This window comes from Harpegnathos saltator, unplaced genomic scaffold, assembly GCF_003227715.2.
Source record: "Harpegnathos saltator strain DR-91 unplaced genomic scaffold, Hsal_v8.6 scaffold354, whole genome shotgun sequence".
In the NCBI taxonomy this organism is placed as follows: domain Eukaryota; kingdom Metazoa; phylum Arthropoda; class Insecta; order Hymenoptera; family Formicidae; genus Harpegnathos; species Harpegnathos saltator.
In genome coordinates, this window is record NW_020230155.1 from 721,258 (window position 1) to 733,456 (window position 12,199).

Sequence of the window (12,199 nt, forward strand, 5' to 3'; positions counted from 1 at the left end):
TGTAATAATTAGTTGCTTTATTTTGGCTTTCTTTTCGTTATCTAAGCAATTCAGCCAGCGATCTTTAAATCGCGGATATGTAATCGCAACAAGTGCCGCTGCTCTCTTCTCCTTGACCGCGAATTTCAAAAAAGTCATTGAACCTCTCAAGTAAACGTAACTGCTTTCTTCCACCAACTTTTTACAATATATCAAAATATTGCTTCTAAGCATTGTAGTCCACTTGTTATTTATGCTTAGCAGCAATGGCGTTAAGCAACCATAGTAAGCATTAGTCTCGGCTTGAGCCTTATCAATTGCAATAGCCAAAGGTTCCATAGATGTTAAATAATTCCTTATATAACGAAATATGCTCCCTGAAATCAACTTCAAAATTTAAATAATGTTGTATATTAATATTGGTGAGTTTATCTTGCAATGAGATTATTTATTTAAGACAATTATATAAAGAATTCCATCTTGTAACAACAGGACGTTTTAAAGTGCAATTTAGATATTTTTTCAAGGCCTCGCGATTTTTCGGTGATCTTAATTTTCTCCATAGTTTTTCGCATTCTCCGATTGCTTCTTCGTGCAAGCGTTTTAATTTATAATCTTCTTTTATTATTTTTATTGCGTCACTAGATGCGATTAGATTTAGTGTGTGACTCATACATCTTAGATGTCGAGGTAAGATAATTTTAATTTCGTCATTAATTTCCTCACTAACCACATATTCGTTATGAACATGATCGTAATTATTGTTGTCATCATCATCATCTTCATCATCATTATTTTCGTTTGTTTCAATAATGTTTCTGTCATTCATTTCAGATAAGTCGTTTATTTCCATTTCTGTGTCAAGATAATTTGTACTTGGGCTTTCATTTCTCGAAATGGCATTACTGCTTAAGCCAAACATTCGGAATGCTTTTATAAAATTAGACCCATTGTCAGTAACTGTAGCTACTATTTTTTCTTCAAACAATCCAAAAAATGCATGTATTCTGGCTAGTTCGGCAGCAATAGCTTCAGCTGAGTGAGTACCTTTTAATGTTTTGCATGCTATAGCAGCAGATTTTCTTTCAAAAGTTTTGTCACAGAGCTATAAAAGATAATCGTATTAGATAAAGTAGGAATAAATTTTCGATTTTGTTAAAAGTCTAGAAACATTTACCCAGTGAGCCGTAACGCCGAGAACTCTACGATCAGGCGCAGTCCACACATCTGCTGTAGTACAAACGTGTTTGGTATTTTTTAAGTGGTTTTTTATGACTTCTATATGCTCGTTATAAAGAGCGTCAATTCTTTTAGTTAAAGTGTATCGAGTAAGATGTTTTAAAGTTCCTTCACCATTTTTTATTTTGAAACCTGTAAGATGAATGCATTATTTTAGAATATTATTTTAGAGTCTTCAAATACATCAATGACATAATGAAAAAACCTCTTAAATATTTGTCTGTTATTTACTGTTAAATATTTGTCTAAATGCTGGAAGTTCAACAGTGCTGAATGGTGACATGCTCTGTAATATAGCATGTGATAAGCAGTGACATTTTTTTCAAACAGTTCTTCAGTGAAAAAGCGCATGTTGTTCTACGATTTACGTTTGATCTTTCCGCCAACTGTCGTTTATCGTTTTTATAAGTTAAATATTCGGAGCATAAGTCAGGATGTTTTCTCTGTAAAAATAAGAATAACTATTAAACTAGTCTCTCACTATGTATTCCTTTAAAAAAAATATATGAAAAGTCTTGATAGATGTACCTTCAAATGTGTTATGTAATTAGAAGATACTTTTAAACTCCCTTTAATAAGTTGCTTAGGCATGCAATTAGTACACGCGGCATATACTATGGATCCATCTTGAGACGATTTCCCGAAATCTACGTCAAAAAATGTACCGTCTAAATATGGAGTTTTATTACACGCAATCCGTAAATTTAATGGTGTTTCCTCTGCACGATTATCCGTTAACAAATCGATCTGTTCATTATTACTATAAACATGAACATCTTTGTTAATCACCTTATTTTCATAGAAGACAATAATGGTGTCGACTATACGCGAAAAAGGATAAGTCGGTTAGCGCATAAAAATCGCGAAAGCGATAGGCAGGACTCGAAACAAGAATATATTTGCAATAACCAAAGTATCATAAATTACTGATTTTAATATATATCTATTATACATTCGAAACTATGCTATTTGCGAAAAAACGCACGAAAAATTAATCAATAAAGAACGAAGCATATTGCGGACAAAGCTAAAGGATCTAACAGGAAACACGTGAATTGATTCAGTGTGTGTATATATATATATATATTAGATATTTACGTTTGTCCAATGGAGTTCTGCGTCGACATTTTTTCTTTCATATAATGTTTAAAAAACACTTTTTTGACCGAAACACACAAAGGATCTAAGTTTTCTAAACTTCTTGTGTATCACGTTATATTCAGCTCGGTTGGTTGTTATGAGTAATGTAAACATTGAATTGACATCGATTAATCAATTGTCTTACTGCGCTTCTCGATTAAACTTACTTATATCAATTGTCAATTAAATAGCCTTTAATTACATTGACTATGTTCAATCGTTAATCGAACAATCTTTAATTACTTTTGCTAGTTTTAATTGTTGATTCAATGATTATTAATTGAATTCCTTCAAATCGATCGTTAATTGAATGATTATTAATTATATTTGTTGATATAAGTGGTCAATTAAAATCTTTTTAATTGAATGGGCTTATATTAATCGTCAATTAATTAAATTAGAAATTATTTCCTTAAATCAATTATTAAATTGAGGAGAATTTAATTAATATTTTTACAACTCTGAATCTAACTAACTAACAATCTAACACTAATATAAACACAATCAAAAAAATCTCAAACACACAACTTTTCCGGGGATTCCAGAGGATTCTAATAGCATCATCGTGTTCAGCAGGTCAAAAACTTAAAGAAAAAGTATATTTCCTGCGAAAAATGGCGAAACATTGTTGATAATAATGGAGCATATTTGGTTTAAATAAATTCATTTTCACACTATAAGAAAACCAATTGAATTTTACTAAAAAAACGCTACGAACTTTTCCTAGACCCAATATTTACCTTGCCGACTTCTTCGTAGCAGAATCGAAGTAAAAAATAATGTCATAGTAAGCAGTCCCGCATTTACCAACAACTCATTAAAGTCGCTTTTGAGTTTTGTTAATTTTTTGTTAGTTTTGTTCCGTTTATTTTTTTTAAATTTGATTTGTTTTTATTTGATTTTTTAATTTGATTTTTTTATGATTCTGACTGCAGATACGTAATCATTAACCCGAAAATCCCCAAGTAGTCAGTTTTAAGCTGATTAAATATTTTTCAGACACTTCATTGATAAACGGACAGTAAGTGTTTGCGACCGCCATTTTGGATCCGTCATTTTGGAATTAGAAATTCTGACTGCAGATTTGTAATCAGGGACTTTGAAAAGTCCTAAGTAGTAATTTCCAGACTGATTCAAATGTTTTTAACTGACGTAGGCAAATCAACTTTTGGAAATTGTAAATAACCCACTTATATAAACACAATCTCAAAAATACAACTTTCCCGGGGTTTCCGGAGAATTCTAATAGCATCTTCGTGTTCAGCAAGTCGAAAACTTAAAGAAAAAGTATGTTTCCTGCGTTTGCCAGGACGAGGAAAAATAGTCATTTCGTTTTTAGACCTATTACTCTTCAATGGTTTTCTGTCTCTCTCTGCTGAACAAAACGTTTCCGAAACAAAGCCTTTATGGAGTTTCATACCTCGACATAACCTATCGATAGAGCCCAAATACATTGAAATCGGTGAGGGCTCACTTCTTGCGGTTCCCTTGTGAGATAGGGAAGGGTCCGTTATTTTTGGGATACTTGGTATAATTAAAATTGAGCAATCGGATATGAAAACTATGTGAAACTAAATATTGTAATAAGTATTAATATATCAGAAAAATGTGAGATTATATATTTAGTTTAATTGTAAACAGTACGTCTTAAAATAGAAAAAAAAGTGGTAATACTTACCACTGCCACATACAAAGGGTTAAACGAAGGATCCGCGAGACAACCCTTGGATGTTTTTCATCCTTGAATGGTATTCCCAACTTTCCCCACGCGAGAAGCGGATAATGTAATCTTACTCGAAGGTTGAAAAATCTGTTGATTAGAAAAGCTTCGAGGTATTTGTCCGAAGAACAAGTGCATCGAAAACAGTCTCGATAATAGAGTTCAACTGGATAAGTTTTCGTTTAAGAGCAAATCAGTTTATTTGCGGGATATCTATTAGCATAAATTTTCATAATATGCCTCATGTATCGATCTCGAGCACGAGTGTATCGTTGAAAATATTTCTTCCGTGAGCGTAGCTACACGTAACAATGCTTAATGTTAAACGATGAAGTCCGCGCGTACGTAATAATACATGGCGAAAGTTAACGGAGCTTCGACGGGACAATTGTAATACAGCAGCAATGGCGGTACGCACAAATTTATGTAGACAGCCATATTGATACTTCTTATAATCAGCATACAAATAATCCCATAGGTTGGTAAGCTAGGCGAGAACGTAGTGACAAGCGCGTTATGTCGGTCCCGGATTCCCGGCGTACAGGACGCTTCACGTTTAACATTAAATAAAAGTCTCAGCCCCGCGAGCCCGCATACTTTTCTTAAGGCAGCGCTAACGTCGTCGCAATTTGTTAGCGCGTTTATCGCCGACCGCGATCTTTCGCGTCTCTGATATTGAGCTGCCGGAGGTTTCTGATGCACGTCGAGCACAGATATGGCTCGAAACATCGCGAAACGTGAAGAGGGGAAACGCTCGCCCGTTTCGCCCCTGGATCGCGGCTCCGCATGCGATCAGTCTCGATCAAATTCACGATATCAAAGTCTCATCGGATCTCCCCACGTAAGGTAAGGTCGAAGCGTACATCATATTTGGACGTGCGTCCACGCCCGCGGGTAGGTAGATACGCGGAACCAATTGCGACAATTGCGGCTTTAGGCATAGATTTGACATAATTTTGATAATAATCGTGCGAATTGTCGTGTCCCCCACGTTGTGCTGGTCTGATTGTGACCGCGTTTGATGCTAGTTGCCGTGACAGAAGCGCGACGATCTCGACACGTCCGCCGGATAATCCCGTCGAGAGGAGCCCGCGGCGAATGAATTACATACGAGATGTTATAAATTAGCGTGCTATTCACTGCGTACGAATCCCGCTCGTATCAGCGCGATCACGATTAACATTGGAAGGTCGGCATGAGTCAGGATGTCGGTTCTCCGTCGAGCGAGCTAGAGAAGGGCGAGTTTCTTCCGGTGGAAGAAAAGGAAACCGCACTCGCATCGCTGTCGCGTACCGATCGAACTGCCTCTGACTTCACTTGAACTTTCATTTCCGGCTGATCGGTTTCGCAGAATTTGCATGCGCCTTGACACGCGTCGACTTTTCCAAAATTAACTGGCAGAAATGGCTCTCGTACTCAAATGTAAACGTAGAGTTCACGCAACAACACTGTATTACGATTTAACGCGTTAGTTATCGATCGCGCAATATGTGTCTTCCTCTCGAGAAAAGTATAGGGAATTTTGAAGGTTAGAAATACCAGCAACGTGCACGTGCGTGCGCGCTTGCATACGCTTCGTTCTGTTTCATCGGTTCTCTCGCATCGATAAACTTCACGAAGTAATGCCAACTTGTTCGCGATTGTAAGACGCTGAGGTCCGCTGAGGTGCACACGACAACGTAAGCACTAAGACGTAAGCGATGAGCGATCTGCTCAATCATAATTGATTTTTTTCTTTATGTTCTATGAATACTGTGATTGGCTAATTTTCTTAGCATTTATGTCTTACTGCTTACTTTTTCGTGTTTGGCACATAGGCCTGATGCTGTTTCACGTGAGAATGACAACAATAAATAAATACATAATAATAAAAAGAAGAGTACGCTTTAGCCGGTGTGTATACGTGTGTTCTTCATGTGTATCGCGGGAAAGTTGACAATCGTTCGCCGTGTGCGGCGAATATGTGTATCATATTCTGTTTCGCGCGTGAAACGAAAGAGGAGCACAGATATTGTTGAACCGTAAAGTTTATACTTTATTATGCATGATAAAAAAATAATACTGCGACTATGTTCGTGTATTACTGCATTTGTTGGTAGGTGAAATAAAAAAAAACAAAGAGAGAAGTTTAATGTAAGAGAAGTAAAGTAGTCCTTTTTACAATGTATAAATCCTCATCATTTGTATAATCGTAAATCAATAAAGTTCATCGAATTTCATATCGTTTACTGTGTGTGCATGAACTGTGTGTGCAACTGAAACATTTATCACGATCGTGTATTCTATTAGGAGTATGCAAAAGTTTCCATCGTTCACATATAGACAGCATCGTGAATTATTTATATGAAAGTTACGACGCATTTTTGTTAGATTACGTCAATATTGGTCAACCTGCATAGAAATTGATGCATAATATTAAGTGAGCAAAACAGTTCTGGGCTGTAGATACAATCGAAACCACTATTTAAATTTTACTTATTTTCCCGCCTTTTTGCGGTTTTAAAGCGTTGACTTTTGGCCTCTTAAAATGCGGTTTGGCGTTTGATGCACATAACCTCAAAAATCAGTAGTGTTCACGATAACGATAATCAAGGTTCGTAAATAGAGGAACGGAACAAAGTTAGATCCTCTCACGGCCGCCATTTTGGAGCCAGAGAATCTGTATTGGTGTACGTGATACTATGTACATGTAGTATTATGTAGGTTTAGTTGTGTGAATGAACAGAGTAATCAAAACATGGTTTAAGATGTAATCAGAAGTAATCAAAACATAGTTTAAACACATTCTAAAATACCAGTGAGAATTTTTAGAAGAAAAACAATTACAATGTCGACTGTAGTACAAAAATTGCAAAAAACGAAAATAATTTTTGACCTGACGGTATGTGGTTAATCAGCTGAGCCACGGTCCCCATCATTTTCGAGCCAAACCGTATGAAGTGAATGAGAGGACCTAACTTTGTTCCGTTCCTCTATTTACGGACCTTGGCAATAACAAAAAAGCATATTTGATTTTCCATTCACTTTACGTTTTATCTGAAGAAAAATGCCGCTGAAATGATTTGTGCTGCATATGGTAAAAACGCTGTAAGTCATTCTACGTGTAAAAGGTATCAAAAATTTCGCCAATGAGATTTCAATCTTGAAGATAAACCACGTGCTGGACGTCCTTAAAGGATTGAAACGGACAAACTGCAATTATATCTAGCAAGACCACATATTGCTAGATATAAACTGCGCAAACTGAAAAGGAGCTTGCAGAGCAGTTTGGCGTTACGCGGCAAGCTATTCTCGTATGTTTACATGCAATGGGAAAGATTCAGAATGAAGGATAGATGGGTTCCGCATGAACTATTCGAAGACAACAAAAATCGACGGCGTGACACCGCAGTCATTTTGCTTTCAAAGTTCTGGAAAAAACATTTTCTACACAAAATCATTACAGGTGATGAAAAGTGAATTCTTTATGATAACCCCAAGCGCAAAAAATCATAGGTTGACCCTGGTCAATCTTTTGCTCTGCGTCTGGATTGGAATCTAGGATTGGAAAGGTGTGTTGTATTATGAGTTGTTACAGCCGGGTGAAACAATCACATTAGACCGCTATCAACAACAATTGACCAATTTCAGCGGTGCATTGGAGAAAAAGAAGCTATTTACTAGTTAAGGATGTCATAAAGTGATCTTGCTTTATGACAATGCCCGACCATATATTGCGAAAGCGACTCAGAACCATATCTTAGCGTAAGGTTGGGAACTTCTCCCGAATGCGGTGTACCATATAATCCAGACATGATGTCTTCCGATTATCATTATCATTATTTATTCCGATCGTTGCTGCATTACTTAACTGATGTACATTTCGTGACACTTGAAGATATACGAAAATGCATTGATGATTTTATCGTTTCGAAACAGGTGAGCTTCTATCATCAGGGAATTCGCAAGCTGCCCGAAAAATGGCAAACGGTCATCGATGCAAACGGAGAATATTTCGCTGATTAATATCTTTTTGTTTGTTATTAAATAAAGGTTGAATTTTGCAACAAGGAACTTTCTTATTCACCTAATAAGTCATATTCATTGACATAAACATTTTTAATTCGTATGAACATAAAAGTCGATAAGATGCAACTTTCATTTGAAAGACAAGGAGCGTGTTAGGCAAGAGATGAGTTCGGATGACGTGGAAGCGTTATTGCAAAAGATTCGACTCAATCGAGTGTAAAACTTGTGAAGAGGTTATATGTTAATCAGAGAAAGACCGTAATTTTTTTTCGATGTTTGCGTGAGATGGGAAATATTCTGAAGGAAGAAAAATGGGCTCTTCATGAATTATTCAAGAACGCTGTTGCCAGCCGTGTCACCATTTGCCTTTCGCTGCTCAATAGCCACAAACACAAGTCTTTTATGTATCGAATTGTAACTGGAGACGAGAAATGGATTTATTATGACAATTCCAATCGTAAAAGATCGTGGATAAATCCCGGAGAACCTTCTACGTCATAGCCAAAACGAAATATGCATGATCATAAAGTCTTCTTGTGTATCTAGTGAGACGTGCAAGAGGAATGCTGTATTATGAGCTGTTAAAACCATTTCATAATTAGACTATCACCGCGGAATTATACAGTCGACAATTGAGGCAGTTGAATGAGCAATTGACCGAGAAACGGCCATATTTTGCGACGAAGTAAAACAAAGTGATTCTTGTGCACGACAATGCCAGGCCCCATGTTGCATTGACGAGCTGAGAAACTTTAATGGAATTGCAATGGGAAGTCCTACCACATTCTGCATATTCTCCAGATATTGCCCCGTCGAATTTTCACTTATTTCGTTCTATGGAGCATAGTCTTTGTGGTACACAATTTCGCAATGTCGAGAAAGTGCAACAATTCATCGATAACTTTATTCATTCTAAGAGCAAAAATTACTTTTATCGTGGTATCCATATTTTGCCTGAAAGATGGCAAAAAGTAGTAGATAATGTCGGGTAATATTTTGATTAAAGATACTATATGTCATTTATAATAATATTAATAAAAAACTGCTTTAAAAACGATGGAAACTTTTGCGTATCCTTAATATAACGCGAATGGCGTCTCTAACGTCACCCGCTCGATAAAAATTCATCTCGAACGAACGAATTTATCGCAGGTGACTTAAGCGCAAAAAGAAAGGACAGGGAGGGGAGTCATAGCATATAGACGCTTATTTTCATTTCATTTATTTCAACAATTTCATAATAACGTAATAATGTTAATAATATTACAATGCGGCGATTACAGTGCTCACCAGTTAACAGGGATTCTCATATCGATCAACGTTTGCCTCGAAAAAAGGGAGCCCAGCGTAGAAATATAACAAATTTTTATTCACGCTCTCTTCGTATATCTCCGTCGTGTGTACGAATTTACTATTATCGGACCAGGCTATGTTGTCGAGGCATAATTAAAAGTCAAGTGAGATCGGGTGAGTTCAGTTCAATTACATCGTCCCATCGGAGAGTCTCTACGGTAAACATAGTAACTCTTGTTATTTCATTTTTTTTTTTTTTTCGTACGTGTGTATCTCCACGCTCTTCTCTTTCTCGTCTCGCATTCGCGATGGCGATCGATGACGACGCCATTGTCGTCGTTGCGTGTCATCGATCACGACGATCGGTGTGTAACGGTGGACAATATACAAGACGATTTCTTAGAGTTTCTCTTTTTTTTTCTCCGTTTCTCTGTGTTAAAGTACATAGGGAATAAAGATATAGATAGGTAATGAAGAGAGAGTTAGATCTCGCGCTCTATGTAATCGGTCTCCTGAAATCTCATCAGCGCGACTTTTACGTCCGTTAAATTCAATAGGTTAGCATCGAGAGATAATTAGATGTAACTTCCTCCTCCACCCCTCATCCTCCTCCTCAACCACTTTGTTCTCCACCACCTCCTCCTTCTTCTTCGCCTCCTCCTCCTCCCCCTCTTCCTCCACCTACTCGTCTCTTCGTGTTCTATACGTCTTCCTCTTCTTTTTCTATCGTTAGTTTAGAGAAAGTGACCTCGATAAAGTTCGATCCTAACTTCTAATAAACTACCTTTGTATCATCCCTATAATTACTGTCAGAGTATAACTACGTCGCTATCGATTACAGGCTAGCTTTATTATTCAGTGTTTAATCGATTATTAATCTTTTTTTTTGTCATTATTACGAATAGTTTAAATATGTATAGTTTATGTTTAGTGGTACATGTGTGTTTAATAATTTCGCATTTATTTATTTCATTTGTTCATTATTATTATTCATCCGCTTTTTTTCACCTCGCGGTAATTTAAACATTATTTCTCTCCTCCTCGCCACTTTGCTAATCACCCAGCGCGATGTCTCGTTTTCTCCATCGTCACTTGAATCGTTTCATTACGATAGGACAACTCAACATTTTCTTCTTTACTTGTTTCTTTTTTTCTTTTGTTTTTTTTTTGCTACGGAATCGCGCGTGGTGAGCTAGCTGAACGAGGATTCCAAACGGAAGGGAACGAGTATTGCCTGCCGGAAATATATAACTGAGTTTCGTTCTCATAAAAATTCACTTTTTTTTTAAATTCAGTTGGCTGTGACGCGTTTTTCTTATCCGTGTGTTCGTTTGTTTATATGTGTATATATATATTATATTTCTCCCGCTCTCCTCGCTTTCGCCGCGGAATTTAAGATGTGTTCGTCGCGAAGTGTACTCGCTCGAATCGAACTCTCGGAATCCTTCTCCCCCTCCCCTACACCTGTCCTACACCGCTCGTTCCTTCTCGTCTTCCGCTATCTCGCGCAACGAATGTGCGAGTTACTCGTGACAGTTGAGTTTTCTAGCTTATTGGACCGAAGCGCAAACTGAAAGCCTATAGGCGTGAAAATGTCCGTCAATTGTGCGCGCGTGTTGCTTCAGTTTGCTCAATTTTGTCCTCGTGCGGCACCGCGTTTGCCGAGGTTGACGCAATAGCGGAACGAATCGGCGGGGGTCCTGCCGCTCGTAAAGTCTGTAACAAATTGCGGAGTAATTTCGCGGGTGCTCCTCGAGCGCCTCGGATCTCGGCTTAATTCGTAATCAGCCCTAATAACGCGCGATTTCCGCGCCGCCTTCGATCACCCATCGCGTTGATTACATCCCTACAACGGTCCTATCGCGTACACGCTCGCTCCGCAGCGCGCTCGTTTACGCTTTAAGGATTGATTAGCTAAAAATTTGGCACTTGAACTTACGCCTCACCTAATCGGTTAAGTCTAATTAATTAATTCGCCGTCGTTATTTATTTATTTTTTTTTTCGTGGAAAAAGATACGCGCGCGCGCGCGCGTACGTGCGTACACGCGCACGCACGCGTGTCTACCTTAAATCTCTTTGTGTGTGTATTGGTTATTTCTTTTATTATACTTCTTTTTTCTCCTTATCTTCCGCTTTCGCCCGTTTATTTTCGGCGTAAATCGACCGATCGATCTGGCGGAGGATCGTTGTGTTTTTTTTTCTTTTTTACGTTTTACAAACAGTGGCACAGTGGAATTTACAACGCGCGAACCTTGCCCTGAGCCGCGCCGGTAAAACGATTCGACGATGATAACACGACACAATCGAAAATCCGCTCAACATCTACATTGCGGTTGCGCGAGAAGCGTCGTTCCACCGTTTCCATTTTGTCGCGATGGCTTCACGAGCCATCAAACGCAAATACGACGCAACGTAGTTTCATATCGATATCCCGTACCTCTTTCTCTCTCTCTCTCTCCCCCTCTCTCTTTCCCTCTATACGATTGTTTCGTCGGGTGCAATTTAACCCCAGAGATTGAACGCGTGGACATGCTTTCTCGTTTTTTTTCTAATCGAGACAATGAAACTGGAGAAATCGCCTTTCGGTCGATTATCCCGTCCGAAAAATCCGCCCGCAATGTCGACTTTGCATACCCGAATTACTTTTGCGAAAATACACGTCACGCAGTTGCACACATTTCTCGCGGCGTTACTGATTTTCGTGATAACGCGGTTATCTTCACGACACAATCGTGACACTGTCGTCGTCTTTTTTCCGATCATCGAGGAAGGAGAGCCTTCTCTCTCCTTCTCCTTTTCGATGGGCATAAAAATTTACG

The 12,199-nt window shown here is 38.1% G+C and overlaps 1 protein-coding gene across 1 annotated transcript; it reads right to left on the reverse strand.

Moving 5' to 3' along the window:
* Positions 1-1,230: 1,230 nt before the first annotated feature.
* On the reverse strand, positions 1,231-2,593 carry LOC112588948 (uncharacterized). Its single transcript, XM_025300327.1, has 3 exons — positions 2,317-2,593; positions 1,747-1,978; positions 1,231-1,661 (listed from the first exon to the last, which is right to left on the reverse strand). The coding sequence occupies exons 1-3, from the start codon at positions 2,355-2,357 to the stop codon at positions 1,479-1,481; spliced, it is 456 nt and encodes a 151-aa protein (XP_025156112.1). The 5' UTR covers positions 2,358-2,593; the 3' UTR covers positions 1,231-1,478.
* Positions 2,594-12,199: the final 9,606 nt, after the last annotated feature.

Excerpts from the sequence above, each read along its gene's own strand:
- LOC112588948 (XM_025300327.1), bottom strand. The coding sequence starts at position 2,357 with ATGAAAGAAAAAATGTCGACGCAGAACTCCATTGGACAAAC. Across the intron at positions 1,979-2,316 it reads CAGAACTCCATTGGACAAAC|TAATAATGAACAGATCGATT; the intron begins GTAAATATCTAA and ends TCATGTTTATAG. Across the intron at positions 1,662-1,746 it reads ATTACATAACACATTTGAAG|AGAAAACATCCTGACTTATG; the intron begins GTACATCTATCA and ends TTATTTTTACAG.